At 42.1% G+C, this 19891-nt stretch overlaps 1 protein-coding gene across 1 annotated transcript in view; it reads left to right on the top strand.

Moving 5' to 3' along the window:
• Positions 1 to 19891, top strand: part of ATP8A2 (ATPase phospholipid transporting 8A2) — a 505799-nt gene that overhangs the window by 463081 nt on the left and 22827 nt on the right. Inside the window, exon 34 of the mRNA XM_037800280.1 lies at positions 775 to 879. Within this exon, the coding sequence (XP_037656208.1) occupies positions 775 to 879 (105 nt within the window). The remainder of the gene's footprint in view (positions 1 to 774; positions 880 to 19891) is intronic.

Here is a 19891-nt window from a genome sequence, read left to right as displayed (position 1 = left end):
AGGTTTAATCAGGAAAACGGTGCAGCTAACTCTCCCTACAGTTCAGGAAGGGGAATGTGACCAGGCTTTGGTCCACGTGGTGGCGGAAAGGCCAGCTTGCTCTGGTTTGTGTCATCATTGTTTCATGCCATTTGGGTGCATATATGTGGATCCTAATGTCATTGCAAGTGGAGGATGGAAAAGCTGTGCCCAGATGTTTGTGTTGACCCCAAATTTCAATTCAAGTGTTTTGCCTTAAGAACACAAACACTGGCCTTCCCTGCCATGATAGGAGCCTGTTTTCACACTAGAACAGGAGAAAAGAAAGCGCTAACCCTGAGCTCTCTGATGCAGTAGGGACTAGGACCAAGGGATCAGAGCGATCCCCTAGGATGAGAACATAAAACAGGTCCTGCTGTGAAAAGCTCCATAGACTCATCAACACTCCATGAATCCCAGTCTTTGGTCCAAATGGCTGGGGTCTGGCAGGCCCACCCTCCAGCATCTGGTGTCCCCCAGCCCAATCCAGAGGCTTTCAGAGCCCAGCAGCATTCTTTGGGGTGGTGGCTTCTGACAGTCACGGTCCAGATCTCTTTTGCTGCCCTCTGGGATGCTTCCTGGGTTTTATGAAAATGGGATGGAGTCGGGCATGGAGACTCTGGATGCTCTGATTTATCCCAAGCCTCCCCCTTGGCCAAAGGGCATCCAGCTGTGGTCCAAAAGGGGAGAAATAGGTCTTTACAGCCATGTAAAGTTCACAGGTTATGTTCTTTTTTTCTTTTCCTGATGATACAGGGCCAAGCATACCTGCAAAAAAACATTGCTGGAGGAGGTGCAGGAGTTGGAAACTAAGTCCAGGGTGATGGGAAAAGCGATGCTTCGTGACAGCACTGGAAAAAGGTAGGGCAACTCCTTCCAAATGTGTAAAGAACACAAGTTACCCAGCCCTTTTCCCTACCTTTCCTTTCCATATTGCTCCTTCCCTCAGTTTTCAGTAGGACCATGGAGTGGTCATTTTTAAGCATTTTGGTTATTCCCTAAGAGCGTAAGAGTTCAATTGCACTCTCTTGGTGGCAGTTGGAAACATGACTTTCGGGGTCACTGGGTCTGCCCCCAGATGAGACTGGGGTTTATATTGGGTCTGAACATCTGCAAAACCACCCAAGTGAAAACATAGAAATAGTAGCAATATTAATGTAAGGTGGAAGTGTTCAGGTTAGCAGCACTGCCAAAGAGTATTTAAAAGCTAGCCTGTGTGATGTCAGGACCAATCTTCTATTGAAGGATGAGTATCTGCCATGAAGAAGTGCAGCTGAATCATGCATATGGTCAATTCTTTGGTTAAGTCTTGTTACAGTCCACTTGGAGTATATCTTTTTTTTTTTTTAAGAATTATTATTTTTTCTAATGGAATTGAGAAAGCATCATGTGAACTATTTCCTAGGTAGTTTATGGGATGGCAGCCTAATCTTCTCCATACTCAAATATATTAAACTCTTGCTGTTAAGAGTTGAATAAAATCCATACACTGCCAACAATTTGCCATTTAATAAAGAGCCATTTGTATTAGAGATATGGCATGTCTTGTGACTGAGGAGTGGAACTCTCCTGTAAATGCTTCCAAGGAAATCTGTTGCTAACCACTCATGAAACAAAAAATGTCAAATACTTCTAGAGATTCCTATGTTGTGTTTTGTTTTATGTTCTATTCATTTGTATCATCCTTCATGTGTTTATCAGAGGTAAAGCAACTTTTATTTCATTTTTAAGAGAGAGAATCCAAACATTTTGGGAGGCATCAGGAGTGTAGTTTCAAATAAATGTAGATATTTTCTGAAAGGGATTGTGGCTTGTGTATTTATGAATTATTATTTTTTAATTAGTGAGTTCATCAAGCCTTTATTTTATGGCCTCCATGCTAGTCACTGGAGCAAATTTTCAGTGAACAAGACAAAACTCACTGTCTTCAATGAGTGTAAATCGTAAGCATGTATGGGAAGAGAGCTGGGCTTAAAGCAAGTCTATATATAACTGTTAAATGTTATATATAGGCAGCACATGGTCAATGCCAAGGGCAGGGTTAGTCTGTCTTTTAGACACTTTACTGGCTTTTCAAGGACCTACAAAACTCCAAGACCTAAAAAAAACATATTCCTAGAATTCAAACTATGGCGGGGTTGGGAGGGGGAGGAACCCTGCAAATTGAAATTAATAAATGTTAGTATTAAACTAATAACAATGTAATTAATAAACTCTACAAAATGCATATGAATCTTAATAATTGTTAAGCTTAATAAACACAAAAAGTTTTATCATATTTGAGAACAACTTGTAAGCTCTCATATCTCAAGAACTCTCAAGTACTCACAATGGTGGCTGATAGATCATTGTAGTTTCCAAGTAAAATGAGAATTCCCAAGCAAAATTCTAGAACTCCTTCCCAACATTTTACAGGGAAAATTTACATATAATACAGTCTGAGAATGCATGGAACATGTTTGATCTGATGTGGTACAGGGGCTCGTTCTGGCCTATGAAGTTTTCATACGAAGCCCGGCTATGGGCTCAGTGATGATGAGGGCTCTTAGAAGAGGCAGCCATCCGGGATGTCATCGAGGAAGGCTTCCCAGTGGAGACCGGGGTGAGGACAGGGCTTTGACGACATGGAAGGCTTGAATGAGAGGATGTTCCAGGCAGAAGGCACAGCATATGCAAAGCCTCCGTTCAGGCTGGAGGGTCACGTGGCATTTCAGAGACCCAGAGCCTGAGTTTTGAGTCCAAGCCATGTGACCCCAGGCAAGCTATTTCACGTATCCGAGATTTTCTTTTCATCTGTTACCCGGAAGAATGCTTAAGAATACTATTTTGGGTTAGGGCTTATGAAATATGTGCAGCACAGCATATTGCCTGATCCATCGCAGGAATCAAAGTGCCAGCTGCTCATCTTCACTTGGGCAGGAAAGCCGTGGTACTTAAGGAGTTGTGGACTGTAAGCCTTGAAAAAGGGCATAAGCCTATCTTTGCTTGTTGTTGATAACAGAAATATAATTTTTAAAACTCACTTAAACTGTTCAAAATTCACTTTTAAATCTTCTGATATCCACTGAATGTGGTTTAAATGTGATGAGCCTTCCTCATTTTAAAGTCAGTTTTCTGGTCCTTTTGTAACATACTTTTGTAGTTGGGCAGTTGTGTTCGTGCAAGTGTGGATGAATGTGCAAGCAAGGGTGAGTGTGCAAGTGAGGGTGAGTTTGCAAGCAAGGGTGCGTACACAAGCTCCTCTGACCTTTTTCCTTTCCCTCTAGTCTCAGTGGAAACACTCAGTGGAAACACTTCTCTCTTTATATTCTTCCACAGAGACTTTATTTTCCTTCTTTTGGATCCCTAGGCAGGAGACAGTTTGGAGACTCCTCCCCGCCCCCACCCCCTCATTTGTTTTCTCCCTTCTAATTGCTCCCAGATTTTCTGGGTGGTCCATCTGCAAACGAGATAATGGCAGCGTGCTGCTCTCTGCAAGAGATGATTGTGTCATGGCAGGCCTGTGGAGAGCTGCCTCACAATTGTTCTTTCATCACCTTTGTTTTCTTCTTTCACACCTGCTTGAATTCCTGGCCTCTCTGGGACTGGGAGGGGTGGGAGAGGGTCCCGAAGTAGGTCTTTCCACTGTGGAGGGCTGGACTAGGGGATTCTCTGGCTCAGCTTCGTTCTAAAAAATTCATGGATTCCCTTTTGAGAGATCCTGACTACCCACACCTCCCCAAACCCATCCAGGATTCCCATTTACTCGTGTGTTTGCAGCTGTTAGTCTGGCACATGGCAGAAGCTCCTTGATGCTAAAGCAGAGGCTTTTGGCTAATTGGCTGGATTGGAAAAGTCCAGTGAGGTGGTGGTGAGTGAGGAAAGGGAGCTGAATCTGCACAGTCAGCAGAGCTTCTGGGGCCCAGCGTTTAGCTCCTGGCAGTTAGTCCAGAGACATGGCGAAGGCATGCTGCAGTCCCTGGGCCGCTGGTGCAGGAAGAGAGCTGGCCTGGAATCAGATGAGATATGATGGTAACGTCCTCAACCTGCCCATCTGGGAGTTACCCTCCAACAGCCCCCAGCCCGCCTGTCTCCCCGGGCCAGCAAGACCTCAGCATCCCCGTCTGGAGGGTCACAGCAAAATTCCCAAAGCGCTCCTTGGGGCCCTTAAGAGGATGTTCTGCCACATAATCAAATCTAGGTCCAAGTCACAGGCAGATATTCTAGCAGTTTTTCTCAGGCATCTAATCATAGAAAATGGTACAAAAGTCTTCATGCATTAATTTTTAAAAATTCTTTCATGTGAAAGTTATAATTACAGTTTTGAAATGATAGCTAGGAATCTAAATCTCTCTCTAACCCCTTTATTGATTTAATACAGTATTGTAACCTAACATTTTAGTGAACATGTCTAAGCCTCAGACTTATGCACTATTTTGATAAAAGTTAAATTTTCACTAACATGCTTCTGAACTTTCTCATCAGTAACTGTTGTCTTCCAAAATTAACCTGTATAATTTATGCATAAATAAACCTGTTTTCATGGCTTAGATAAAGCATACTGGTTATGAAAAAGGATTCAGATCACAATCTTAGATATCCAAAAAGTATAGTGTAATAAAAATAAAGCTTAAGGTAATAAGCAAAAATATTTCCCCCCATTGGAGTTTTTCTTGATCTATTGTTTGATTGCCCTATAAACCCTAGAAACTGGTTAATATTTGAATTGGTTGGAATACCTTTTCCCAAGCCATCTTGCTCAGTAATGTTTGCCAAGATGGAACAGTGACTCTGACTGTTTTGTGTGTAGAATAGATCATATCAGGCCAACGGTTATTTTGTGCATGTCTAAAAACTGAGGAGCTAAATGGAGGAATTCCTTTTTTAATGTCTTGGTAATAATTTTTCCCTCTTTCTTCCTGAACTGTAATTTGTACATTTTTTTTTTTATCTGGTGGCAGGAAAAAAAACACACATGGCCACTTACCTTTACAAATGTAATTTAAATAGATGCTTACAATGTCACATAAGATGAGAAAGCTAACTTTTTTGCCCTTTAAATTGTTTTTTCCCTATTTGGCCTGAGGTGTAGAGGATTATTCTGTAATATTTTAGGTGCTAGGGCAAGCAACAAAAAGTTTAATATGTTTGATGGGAATAACTAGTTTTCAAGTTATACTTAATTTGAATAAATAACAAGAAAACCTTTGTTTTCCATCTAGATCTTTCTTTCTCTTTTCTTCACAAACTGGTAGGAGTAGGGTTGGGGGTGGTGAACTCATTTTCTCTGGTTTCAGTGTCAAGCAGTCCTAGTTACTGCCCTTACCTTTTGCCAGCAAAGTAGCAGGATTTTCTTTCACTTAAGTGCTTTCTCCCAAGCACGGGTTTCTCTGGGTCTTTGGTCAAAGTGGCTGGGCGGACTGGCCTTCACCCGTGGCGCTGCCATCATCTTATCTCCCCCTGGTTTTGTGCTATCTGTGAATGCTGCAGCCTGGGCTCTGGGTTATCTCCAGGTAATCTAGACAGCCAGGCAGCCTCTCCAGGGGGCTGCCAGGAAACCTGACTCACACCCCTGCCTGCACAGGCAGCTTGTGCATCCATCTCAGCAAGCTTACCTCTGATAGCTGTGAGCCTGCTTACGCCTGTGCAGTGAGTATTCTGGAATCTCAAGGACTGTTATCTGCCGAGAAATAGAGAGAGTCCGAATCGCATCAGCAAGATTTTCAAACAAACCAGAGGTGATACCGGGCCCCCCTCCAGGTGCTCACCTAGTACTCTTTTGAAAACCAATTATATTAAAAAACTAAAAGAAAAAAACAAAACAAAACAAAACACTCCCCAATCCATTTTGAGTGAGTGTCCAACTAAAAATTAGCTGTTATGCTCTGATCTTTTAGACAGAAATCCTTTGATCTTTAAAATAATGTTTAAAAATTGATTTGCTATGGTCACACTCTAAGTCAAAATTGGTACAACTGCTGAGTCAAAGATGAGTATAAACAAGGTTAAAATATGAGCTACATTGGCTTCTTTGCATATTATTTTTCCAGTAGAGGCTTTATATGATTTCAGGAAAAATTTTTTCTCCAAGGATCGGGTATTGGCAATGTCTGTCTCTGGCTTCCCTTTGTTTCCCTTCTCACCCCTTCCCACACTTTTTCTCCTAAAATATCTGTTAATTTTTTCTTAGCTAAAACGATAGGAAATTCTGGCATCATTTTAGCTCACCTCTCCAGGCCAGGTGGCAAAGTTATGCTTCCGGCACCTGGTTAGGATTTATTTCTCTCCCAGCTGCATTTTTTCCATGATTGTGCTGGAATACGGTCAAAAGAGTGCCAATTTTAGAGGCAGACCTGAGTTGTGAGCCCCACGCTGCCACTCAACAAGCTGTGTGACCTTGGGAGGGTTCTTGAACATCTCTGAACTCTAGTTTTCTCCTCATAAATTTGCTTTGAGGTTTCAATGAAATAATACAGATTAAATCTGTAGCTTATGTAGGCATTCAAAAAATGTTAACCCCCATCTCTCCCCTAACTTAAAAGCTAAACAATTAAATTTCACTGACCATTTTAACATACATGGGTTTTTCCCAGAGCACTTAGCTTATTCCTGAGAATGTGAATTCAGATTCTCATTTGCTTTATCTGAGTAAAAATCCGGAGGACCCCTAGTCTGGGGTAAAGAGAGATGCAGCTGAACCCCACGTCCATCAGAGTAGCATGGGGCACACTTGAGGTGAGATTTGGATTGGGGAGCTGCAGTGGGGAGACTAGTGAGTTTGAAATCCTGAGAGTTTCCCAAGTCATCCTTTGGATCACTACTTCAACCAAGTCCTCTCTACATAGAAGAGCATGTATCCAACCCAGGCTGTCTCCCTAGGTCCAGATTTTCCTGCCAAACCATGCCATGTGGAAGGCCATCTCAGTGCAGCATGTCCAAAGCCAGAGCATGCCATCTCTCCCCTTGGAGTCAGCCCTTCCTTCAAGTTCTCTCCTCGCATAAATGGCCTAATTATTCCCCATATCTCAGACGCATTCTTGGCTTCATCTTTCTTCCCTCCTTGTCTTCCGTCCAGCTGCTTGTCAGGCCGCTGTGTTTGCCTGTCAGTGGACCCACCCTCTGTGCCCATGGCCGGTGCCCTACTCCAGAGCCTTCCACCGGGCTGCCTGCCCCTCCCCTCCAGCAGCCCAAGCCTTGCCCCCTCCTGGTCCCACACCTGCCATGGTTTCCCCTGAACCAACGGAATGAGGTCTGGACCTCCCTCTCACCGTCACAGTCTCAGAACTCTTTTTGGCCTTATCTCCTGCTTTTTCTTACGTGACTCCTGCCTGCTGCCTTTCCACACACCAGCTTCCCCCAGTGAGCTCGGCCATGTCTTGTCCGGCCAGGGTTGCCTTGGCCTGTCTGTCAACTGGTTTTACCCATTCGCCTTGGGACTGTGTCCCAGGCATTGGGTCAGGCCCCAGGCACTCAGGAGAAATGGGACAGACTCTTGTCCTGGAGGGGCCTGCAGCCCTGAGGGTACATTGTCCAAAGTCATCACCTCCAGACGCCGTCTTACATGGCTCAGTTGCTTCCACTCCCACCCACCTCCCTCTGCTGTATAGTGTCGGCTTGGGCTTCCCATAACACACTCGTATGCAGCGTTTTCTTTTTAATATTATGAGAATATCCAAGTATGCACAACAGCATAGAGACAACACAATGAACTCCCATAGACTCAATGTCCGGATTCAACAGTTACTAAGACTTTGCCATGTTCACTTCATTTATCCTCTTTCCACCTTTGCCCTTTGCCAAAGGATTTAAGGCAAATCCCAGATATCACAACATTTCACCCGTACATGCTTCAGTATGTGCCTCTAAATATTATATCTTATAGTGTGTTATAATATACATGTATGTGTTATATTTTATATATATTATAACTGCAATGCCCATTGTCACACCTACTAAAATTAATAACTCCTTGGTTTTAATCTAGTAGCCCATAATCAGATTCTCCTCATTGCCTCAACAATGTCTTATGGGAGTTGGTTTGCTTGTGTTAGGATCTAAGCAAGGTCCGCACATAACGTTTGGGTTTTGTGCTTTTTGATTCTCTTTTAATCTTGAAAATACCTTCTTCCTTTTTTATCTTAAATGTCATGTATTTAAAAGAAATGATATCCCATTTTATTTTTCTCATAACGCCACCATGTGCTGCAAGTGGACGTTTCCTCCTGTGCAAAAAAGGCAACTGAGCCTCAGAAAGGTGAAGCCACCTGCGCAGCGTCACCAGGTAGAGGCAGGGGCCGAGCCGGCGTCTCCGAATCCGGGCCTTGCTCTCTGAAGTCCAGATATTGCGAGTCTGCCCAAAAGTTTCCATTTCCAATTTTTCTGTAAACCTGCAACTGCTCTAATAATTTTCTTTAATTAAAAAAATCAAGAGCACCTGGAAGGCAGGGTAACACCGAGAGAGGCATGGAGGGTGGAGACGTGGGGACCGGGCATCTGGGAAGCCGCCGGAGGAAAGGGGCTGAGCCTGTCGCTGTGATGAAGTAGTGTGCAGAACTCGGAGCGGGCTAGCCAGTAGTAACTTTATATCATTGCCTTTTGGGTCCCTAAATATAGAAAGACTAGGCAGTAAGTATATCTCCCTGAAAGGAGTAAGGAAGCTAAGCAATCTGACAGCTTCAGGGCAAATAAAGGCAAAACAGTCCCTGAAAGTTGTTAACTGTTTGGAAAAGAGCAGCCTGATCCTGGAAGATGATTTCCAGCCAGAATCACCAAATTAATTAAGTGTATTTAATCTTCGTGTAGGGTAGAACCTTGGGCAAAGCCCTGAAGTCAGCAAACGTTTTAATTTAGGCAAGAGGGCAAGTTCTTAGAAAAACAGAGAGTCAACAACACTCCCAAGCAAGGCCAGTTAATCCCTGGGCTTGCTGACAAACAGAACAGGTGAGGAATGCATTCGTGGGACAAAGGGAGTAAATGGTCCAGGAAATTACAGAAAGGATGACTGGATTACCCAACTGGGGATTTCTGGTGACTGTTTGTCTTCCAGGTACAGGAAGGAAAGGATGAAGAAAATAAACTGCTAAGGAAGTAAAAAGCCTAATTAGCATCTAGCTAATGCCTAAACTGCCTATGTCAACTAAACGTAATTGGCTCTCTGTTAAATCCCAAGTGCCCCCCATCCCCCCACCACCCTTTTTTGCCACGGACTGATGTTTAATAATTTGAAGAAATATATTTATAAGTATCACTTGTCATTCATTATGAAGCAGGAAAAAGACTTCTTGCTCACTTTTAGAGTGGTGCTTTATCAGTGTTATAATGTAAATCTAATCAGGAGCTTAGCTCCTGTCCCCTGTAAAAATGTAGCATCCTTATGAAATGTCTGAAGAGAGGACTGGAAGAAAGGAGAGGTTTTTTTTGTGAGATAGGGAGGTCTGGGGTAGAGAAGAGGTTAAGTGTCAGCTCATGCTTTCCTTTGAGTTATGTTTATATTTCCGGGATGACTTGAATATGTTTATTTTTTAAATTAAGACTTCAGTTAGTTTAACGTCAACTATCTCGATTTGCCAGCAAGACTTCTTTTCAGAAAACATTTTTACTCATGAAATGAATGTCAGTAGCTAATTAGTGTTCTTTAAAGTAGCAATGATACATTTTAATCCTTTTTTTTGAAAAATCTGTTTTATTTAATCTACTCAAGTAGCAAGCAGAAACATAAGAAGGTAGATTTAAAAATAAAAAAGATTTTTACCTCATCTAGGGCATATAATTTGAATAGTGGTTTTAACACATTCCAGGCAAGGATTAGCTCTTCAGGAAAATTTAGAAGGTCTTGGCTAATCACTTCTCTACTTCATTATCCGGGAGTTGTTTGCTTTTCAGTTTGACTCCTCTTTCTTCCCTACCTCCAACTGTGATGGGTCGCTGAGGGTGAACCATTCCAGCCAGCTGAAACCTCAAGACCAGAAACTCCCTTCCGGAAACAGGCTCTGCATTTAAACATAACCCTGGAATAACCAGATTCTACTACTCATTTCTCAACGGGCCTCTCCTTCAGTCCTACTGGCCTCCTGGAAGTATGTGTGAAGTGGTTTTTGTCGTGCATTGAAGAGAATTACTGAATCCCCTGCAAGTTTTTAACTGTAGGAGGGAAAAGGAATTTAAGGGTCAGTGCTGAATATATTCATTAATATTTGATGGGTTATCTCACATACCAGGATACTCTGGGTCCCTGCATGGTCTTTGTCATAAGGTGTGGTAGTTCCCGTCTATAGCATATGGTCAGCATTTGAAAAGTCAGGTAAGTTCCACTGCATCACAGGTGAATGTGGAGTTCTTGACTTTGTGTTGGAGAAGGATGTGTAAAAGTTCTCACTAGGAGACAGTTATGGTGAATCTCTGCCCTGAACAATAGATTTATTGGACTTTTTGAAAGATTTCTCTATTAACAAATGGGAAAACGAGGGGGTGGGGTGGAGGTCGTCTCCTTGCAAGCGCACCTGAGAGTAAATTCCTCAGGAGACGGGACACAGGAGTGGATGCTCATCACAGAGCTTGCCGTGCAGTGAGACCAAGTTGCCTTCCCCTTGTAACAGGCAGTGGTGATGTGTTCCTCAGCCTTTACCCTCATGCTCTAGCAGTTAGGATTGGCTCAAGTCCTCAGGTGGTGGCAATTGGGAATTCACACTCGCTAATGAGTAAACATGTTGGCTTCCTAGCAAATAGAACCAGCATTGGCCCACTACGGGCAAGTCCTTCATTCATCCGTCCATTCCACAGACTGAAAACCAGGGAGGCCCCGGGTCAGGGTGTGGCAGAGAACAGGAGAGAAAAGGGTTCTAGTGTCTCAGACCTGACATTCTAGTGGGAGTAACAGACAATGAACAAACAAGAGAATAAACTGGAGACTGTGCGGGCGTGATGAGTGTCTTGAGGAAGATGAAACGGGGGGTTGTAATGGGGAATGAGTGACTGCTCAGGAAAGCCCAGGACACACCTGGCAGGGTCACTTACGAGGCAGCAGGGCCTGCTCACCCCGCCTCTGCAGGCAAGGCCTGAGCCCACCTTCTAGAATGTGTGATTTCCATACCTTGTTAAAGCTGTGGAATTCCATTTTCAAATCAAAAAGTTAAATAAAATGTATTTATTTACAAATTCAGATTAAGACATGTATCTGTTTTAAAATCAGAGGTAACAGTGAGGTGATTTACATAAGGACAAAAATTTGAAACTAGTGTTTTGGAGGACAGTATAATCTCTATTTGCCATTTATTTCTGTTTTCTAAATGTATAAAGATTAGTTGCCAATGTTAAACAGGTTTTCACAATTGCCTTGTAATCTCAGACTATTCCTCCTTTGTTTTCATTGTATCTAACCGCTGCTTAAATTTCTTATCATCAATGTAAAAGTCATATGAAGAAGCAGCCCATGGTTCACGTAAGTTCTAAACAGCATCATGTGATAAATTGATTGTTCTCTTATTCTACAAATGACCTATGCAAACAAGAACATGGTCAAGCAGATGTACTTTGAGCGGAATAGGATAATTGCCAGTATTATTTTATATTGATGTGCATAGAAGAATGCTTTTTAACAATAGTAATATAGAATCACAACCTTTCTAATCAGTGACTGGTTGGTAAGATCAAATATGGCAAAGAACCTTTAATCTAAGCTCTTTACAGAAGCACATTTACTTGAAAACACTTGTGGTTTTCAATATCTGAAGATTTGATATGTATTATATGAAACATTTATGTGCCCTCTTTTAAAAAACTAGGATTCAAAAGAATAGTAAATTGTGCTGTAAACTTAAAGCATATGCTATCCTGATATTTCAGTTTAGTCACAAAATCCAAAGTATAAATTCTTCAAAAATTTGGAAGTCTTTGGAGAGAATATACATTTTAGAGAGGGTAAAACCTGCTTAATTTAATATTATTTTCAATCTAGTTTGGGAATAAAAAATAAATAATTTAAAAATTTTGTATTTAAATTGAAAAGTGTAATTTAAACAATAGTTCTACATGCACTCATTGAATTTATTTATAAACATAACTCATCATTACATAATGGAATCAAAATTTTAAAATTCAATCCTATATTTCTTTTCATCGGTTTATCAGAAAGGATTTTAGGTGGAAATTTTAGACGGGAATTAGGCAAGCTATTTCTAGAATGATGGTTGTTTTGTTTACTAAAGCATCCATATATTCTCCAGATCTTTTGTCTGCTTTCTTATGTCCCACTTGTTCAGAAAGCATTTGCCTTTAGCAAAAGAACCGAAGACAGGAACTTCTGAAAGCACTTTTGTCATATGGAACTTCGGGCTCATTGTCTACACTATCATCTTTTCACCATCCTCACACAAACCTATTGAAAGCTGGAGAATTGTCCACGTTGTCACCAGGCTTGCGTAAAGCCCTTTTGCATGCTCCCAATTCATGCACAGTTTCTTTCACATGCTGCAGGGGATGAAAGACACTCAAACAGTCAAGAGCAAGTGGCACTGGGGCTGCTTGTTGCACAAGCCTTGCTGCCACGTTGCAGGACAAATTGGTTGTATTCTCTGACCAAACATCTAAAGAAATTCTTGTATACCGGAGCATTTGACAGTGGCTTCAAAATAAAATCCCAGGCAAGCTCTTTACTTGGTAACCCAGAGAAATGCAGAAGCCAGCCTCTCATTTCTGCCACATTTTGGCCCATGCTTCTTGGGTCCAGAAACCACCATACAGTAGCGATTTTGTCTGGCTGAAGACAGAATTCTTGCTGTTTCTCTAAAAAGTTTTTCACTTGCATTTCTTCAGTATTTGGAAGTGAAAACACACTTACTTATATCCTCAAAAACAGTTGTAATGTCTACGGGCGAAGTGCACTGTCTGATTCCAGATAAATCAATTTCTTGAGGATCTTCAGGGAATTCTCTATGAGGCCCAACAGACATCCACATCTGTGTACTTTATATCTTTGGTTCTTACTAATTCTCATAGGGCGAATTTTCTTCATCTTCCTTCTTGAATTCTCAAAGGACAGAACCACATAATTCCATCAAGTTGACTTCATAGTTTGTATCCTGCTTTATTCTTTGTTATTGGTTTCTTTCTTGAACACAGCAGCTTACAACATGAGCAGGTTTCATGTTTTCTGACTTTTGTTTTTTTAGAGATTTTTGGAAAGTGTCCCACTTCATGACGGCATTAAAAATGTATTGTAGGCTGTGGGATGCACATTCTGTTTATCCATTTTGATTTCCTGTGCTGATTTCATGTTGGTGTCAGCAACAAATATTTTCGCATTCCTAACAATTGATGTATTCAGCATTTTGGTATAGTCCTACAAGAAAAACAAAAGAAAGTAAAGAAAAACCTGATCACAGAGTTAAGAGTGAAGTTTATCATTTGTTCTTCCAAAACTTTGTCTGCCCATTTGTAAGCAATGCAGGACATAATGCTCCCTTAACTTTTTTTTCTTTTACAGTCTAACCCTTATGAAATGGTTGCACACAGCACTTGCTGGGCAAGTCATATCATGATTCTTTAAAAACGTCTTGAGTGTGCATACCTTGTGATATTCTTTAGAAACCTTGGTGAGTTGCCTTCCTAATCTTCAGGGGCCATAATAGAGCTTCTCAGAGTTTTCCACATGTGGGTACTTCTATGCATTTACTCACCTAGAGATACCAGTGGGAGAGGAGAGTTTGCCTCTGAAAACCAGTTAACAGAAGTCCCTGGTTTCCTTGAGGGGACTGCCCTGAACCAGCCTCTGCAATCAGGGACATGGGTGGTAGGTGGGCTTAGGCCTGGTTTACCTGATGGGGTGATAGAGGACGGCGGGGCAGTGGGGGGGACATTTGGCTGTGAGCATGGGCTCCTTAGCCAGGGAGGGAAGAAATGGGTGTTGAACATTGTGCATGTATGCATCATCTCCCTACATGTCGGTTTTGCATTACAGTTAGGTCGAGTTGTCAATCTTTAATCTTAGAAAAATCACATTGCTTCCCAGAGGCCCAGTTGCATCTTACTCTATGATTTCTTGTCCTTGATGTTTAGACATTTGTAATGCACAGTTTTTAAAGATTATCCAGAGAGAGGCCAGGTAATGCATGAATTATTAATTCAAACATTCAGTCTACTCCTTTAAAGAATTCATAACCCAAAGTTTTGTTTTGTTTTTTCCAATCGGGAAAGGAAAGGGACATGTTCCCCCTCGCTCATGGATTTTTATTTTTCACCGTGTCTTTCACAACTCTATCCCAGCCTCCGCCGTGAGGAATCTCTCCACGGCCTGCTAGGTGCCAAGGGGAAGGTCATGGAGCCAGCGGGCCTGTCAGAGCAGCCTCCCGTCAGGAAGTCCAGGGCAGGCTCTGCAACGAGAGCACTGCTTGCAGCCCGCAAATCTGAGTGGACCACATGATGTGGACACTCAGCTGATTTGGAAAGTTTCAAAGAAATGGCTTGCCAGAAATATTGGGCATGTTTGGAGGCTGTTCTTCCTGGAGACAGGCAAAGGCCTTGGCCTCTAAATAGCCCTAGCAGCCCGATCTGCCCATGTGTTCATTAGTTTAACGTCAACCCGGCCTTACAGGCAAGGAAAGAAGAGCTTGGCAAAGTCAGCACGGTGTCACCTCACTGAGTTTCTCTACCTGGAAGATGCGTTTTTTAAAGACCAGGCCCAGAGAGAATTGAATAATTTGCAGAGAGCCCCCCTAGCCACCAGCTGCAAGGGATTGTGGTCCCATTTCTCAGGCCACGTGCGTGACTCTTGGTGTGGGCAGCCTTCACAGGCACCAGGTAACTGACTGATGATTTCCCCTTTCCGTTGACTTTAAATCTCAACAGTCAACACAACTGAAAATAAAGAAGGCAGCGGTGGCATGCGTCCTACTTCCTCCACATGGAACTTTTCTGCAGATGTGTTTACTTGAAAAGTGGCTGCACACTTGCTCTTTTCACGTTGCTGACTGGATAGCTTGAGGATCCACCTGTTTAAGTCACCGTCCGCTGAAAGTGTGTGGGTTAATTTTTTTTCATATGGTCATCCAGACATTCTTTGAGAGAAGTTTCAGATTTAACCCAACTTCCTGGCAATAGGAAATAAAGCCATGGGTATGTATGGAGATTCAGAATTATGGAAAGCGAAATTTTAGTTCCAACTACAAAGCAACTTAGCTGGCTAGTGGAGACCTGTGCCAGGTTAACGACTGAGAAGAGCCCAGCAGAAGCACTCGCACGTTCTGCTCCTGCCAGCAGCTCCAGCTAAGGGTGGGGGTCACCCTCGATCAATGATGTTCACCATCTGTTTCTGCGGCCTTCGTGTGACTCCAGTGTCACCCCTGCTCTCTGTGTGGAGACACAGGCTTGAGCCCCTGCGACAGGGAGGGCTTGACAAGCCTTGATTCCACAGGATGAGAATGGCAACCACACACTTTTCCCTTCATTCGGCTCAGTCTCCCATCTGCAATCACTAGGATTGTAGGAGTGTCCAGGTCCCATTGGAAAAAGGAAGGAAATGCAGCTGCACACAGAGTATTTTTTTTCCTTTGGCTTTTTATGTGTCTTATTAGGACTTAACTGCTAATATCACATGACTCCATATGGGAAGACTGGAAGATGATCGGAAAATACTCCTGAATGTTTGTGGTGGCACAAAGTGCAGCGTGCTTAGGAATGTGCATTCATGCACTCCTTCCTAACATCTTTACACACACCTCGCCTCGTTCCAGAAAGGACTTTAAGGACTCAAGAATATGAATGAAGTGTTACCTCTTAAGGAGTAGTTTCTTTAACTCATCCGACTCTCTCCAGGGGGTGGGCTGAACTTGGAGTGACTTGCCAATAGTGTAAAGTCCTATGAACAAATACCCTAGGCTGAGGTCTGCACAATTTCCTGTATTTAATTATTTTCTTTATTGTTCTTTAAACTTTTTTTTATAATAACTTCAAACTTACAGGATAGTTGTAAAAATAATGCAAAGCCCATGCAGAGAAGTCCAACATACCCTGCCCCTGATACCCATATCCACCAATTTTAACATTTTGCCACATTTCCCGTATCATTCTAGTTGTCCATCCATCCATCAGTCCTCCATTTATGTCTGTCCATCTATCCATCTATCTTTGTTTTTTAAGCATTTGAGAGTAGATTGTATACATCATACTCCATGAACACATAATACTTCCACATGCATTTCCAAAGAATGAGGATATTCATTTATGTAACAACCTTAAGTACAGTTATCACGTTGAAGAGCTTTAACATTGCTATAAAGCTTACAGTCTGTATTCCAATTTTTTTCCTATGCCTCAGTTATGTCCTTTTGAGCCTTTTCTCCCCCATTATTAGATCCCATCCATGGTCATATACTGGATTTAATTGTCGTTGTCTCTTTAGTTTGCTCTCCTATATGTAATTCTTACACAGAGAATCTGTTGTATTCCCCCATCAACTGGTCCATTCATTCTCCCAGGGAAACTTTGTCCTTTTCCTCTTTGTGAGTTTTGCATGTGCTTCTGGTGTTTGTGAACTTGGGCAAGATAGAGAGGTCAGGCTGAGCCAAGCACCTTAAATCCTTATTATCTTTAATTAGCATTTAGGAGGTAAATCGAAGAAAGTCATATTTCTTTAATCACCTGAAAAATCACATCTGGGGTACGTGGTGGCCAGCTTTGAATTGTTCTGTGTGTTTAGATGCTTCCTTGAATTTGTAAAGTCAGATGTTTGCTGCCCAGCCCTGGACCCTGTTTGCATTTGAGGTGGTGACAGGAAAAGAGGAGGGAAGGTTTGGGGGCTGGGGTATTTCTGTTGCTATTAATTTGGAGCTTAATGGACCTAGGAATTCTGCCACTTTAAAACAGCATCATAGCCACAAGAGACATCAACAGATTCAAACTTGATCCAAACTTTCTTAAGCTCCTATAAGCAAATTTATTTTATGTTATTTTTATAAAAGGGGAACTTCACATTCAATGAATTGAATTGATTTAAAAATACCAGTAAGTCTTGTATCCCATGTCTTTACCTTCACATATTAGGTTCTTTGTCAAGTCATGTTCAATTCTGAGTGTTTCACACGATAGAGCTGCCCACTATATACTTGGGAATTTATATTCCAGCACCGTAGGCTTCACTGTTCAAAAATTTTCCTTAATACTTGGTTTAAATTTCCCTTTGTTTATTTCTAGCAGCCTGTTCTCTTTCTCTCCTCCAGGTATTATTTGTGACTATCAAATACTTTTAAAAATCATCGTTGAGTTTTTTGAGATCTTTTCTTTTCTCCATCACACCTCCACACTCTGGTCCCTTAAATGAGTTGGTTGTTTCTCAGCATCATATAGGGGTGGGTTTTGGACATGGTCTGAAATGCTTGAATTCCATTGTACAGGAAAATAACTGTTAGCCAACAAAAGCATCTATCTGAAAAATGTTAACTCTTCTTTGGCAAAGTTAGAATATGACTGGGTAATCCCATGGCATTGGAAATTCTTGGCTTTATAAAGAATACAGAAAACCCTGGAAGGTCAGATGCTGGCTTCTTCCTTCCGCCTCCAGGTAGCAGAAGCCTGTGGAAGGAGAAAGACCTAGAAGCCTGTGTCTCACCATTTCCCTTTTCCTCTGCTTTTCTCCCCTTAAACCTTTTACTTCAAAATAATTTCAAATATGCAGGACAATTGGAAAAATTACACAAAACCCATACAGAGAATTCCAGTATACTCCCCACCTATATACCCAGCTCCACCTATTTTAACATTTTTCCACATTTGCCTTACCATCTTGTTAACCAATCCATCTGCCAATCCATCCAGCATTATCTATTTTGCCCTCCTTTTGTAATTAGGTCGAGCCTGCATTTACTCATTCATTTCTTCATTTCTTCAACCCTTCGACAAATAATTATTGAGCACCTACTGTGCACCACATGTTTTTGGTGCTAGGGATATAGTTGTAAAAAAAAAAATCCCTGCCCTCATGTAGCTTACATTCTAATGGAGAACACATAATGAACACAAATACACTATATAGTGATAAGTGTGGTAAAGAAAAATAAAGCATTCAGCTAGCCCGAAGAGGCTCGTCTGAGGGAGAGGCCATGTCTGTGGAAAGACTATTTCAGGCAGAGGGAAAGTATCTGTGAAGACCTTGAGTTGGAAAAATATTTAGAATGTTCCTGAAGCAGTAAGGAAGGACATGTGGCTAGAACACAGGGAAGAAGGAGAAACATAGTAAGAAATTGGGTTTGAGAGAAATCCAGGGTCTTTGCATTTGTTCTGTGATTTTGAGCAGGTAAATACCATGGTCTGCTGTACCTTTTTAAAGGGATAACTTTGACTGCTATGGCAGTAGAATTTTGATAAAATACCTTTTTGCTTCTAAAGCAGCAGCTCCCTGATTAGCTTGAGGCATCACCACCACAGATTGTTTTGATTTGTCATCTTCTCCAATGTCTCAAACCCTAAATACAGAGCCTGGACTACCCCTCACTCTCTCCATTACACTTGGGGCTTTTCAACCCACTGCACAGCATTTTGCCTGAGACCTCTCAGCTTGACCAGGTGTCCTGCTAATTTGTCTGTCCCTAGCAACCCCGTGACTCTAAGCTGACCTTTTCCTGGGCTCCTGATGGTAGTAGAGAGCTCAGCCTTATTTCAGATGAGCCTCACTGCCTCACTGCAAATCGTGGATGAGGCAATGGTTTCCATCTGTGCCCGGGCTCATTCACATTCAGCTCTGCCTGCTCAGCTAATGAGGTCATGTGGCTCCAGGGTGGTGTGGACAGCCTCTCCCTCGAGCTGTGTCTCTCCAGGAGATGGGTGAGAGTGTCTCCCCCAACCACTGTCAACTCAGCTCAGCAAGGGAGCGCTTCTTAGCCCTGCTTAGGAAGGGGTATCTGCAGAGGAACATGAAAATAGAAGGGCGGGGCATAAAAGCTGAAGGGGAGTTTTAAAAATTATTTAAACTTTTAATTTTGAGACAATAGTAGCTTTGCATGCAGTTGGAAGAAACAATGTAGAGAGATCGCCAGTAGCCTTTACCCGTTACCCCCCAATGGTGACATCTCACAGAGCCATAGCACCATGTCACAACCAAGACATTCACATTGATGCCGTTGAGACACGGTGATTCCACCACCGCAAGGGGCACTCGTGTTGTCCTTTTATAACTAAATATGCTTTCCTCCTGCCCCCCACCCCACGCTCCCTCCTTAGCCCCTGACAACCATTAACTTGCTCTCCTTTCTATACTTTTGTTACTTAGGGAATGTTAGGTAATTGGAATCATATAGTATGTAACCTTTTGGGATTGGCTTTTGTCACCCAGCATAATTCTATGGAGATTCATCCAGGTTGTTGGGTGTAACACTGTTTCATTCCTTTTTATTGCTGTGTAGCAGTCCTTGGTGTGGATGTACCACAGTTTGTTTAACTATTCACTCACTGGAGGACATCTGCATTGGTCCCAGTTTGGGGCTATTATGAATAAAGCTGCTATAGACATTTGTGTACAGGTTTGTGCATGAGCTTAAGTCTTCGTTTCTCTGAGGTGAATTCCCGGGTGTGCAATTACTAGCTTATGTGGTAGTTGAATGTTTAGTTTAGTTTGTGTGTGTGTATTTTTTTAAATAGCACCCATTTATTAGCTCACAATTCTGTAGGTTGGCAGTTGGGTGGGCAGTAGCCCAGGTTCTTCTAATTTCATTGCTGTTGTTATGAGAGATAATTCACATAGCATAAAACGCACAAGTTTAAAGTATTTCAGTGGATTTTAGTATATTCACAAGGTTATGGTAGATTTAGTTTATTTTTAGGAAATTGCCAAATGGTTTCCCAGAGTGGCCATACCATTTTGACATTCCCTCTAGTGATGTGTGAGTGATCCAGTTTCTCCACATTCTAC

This window comes from Choloepus didactylus, chromosome 12, assembly GCF_015220235.1.
Source record: "Choloepus didactylus isolate mChoDid1 chromosome 12, mChoDid1.pri, whole genome shotgun sequence".
In the NCBI taxonomy this organism is placed as follows: Eukaryota; Metazoa; Chordata; class Mammalia; order Pilosa; family Megalonychidae; genus Choloepus; species Choloepus didactylus.
This window is presented reverse-complemented; position numbering and strand designations above follow the sequence as displayed.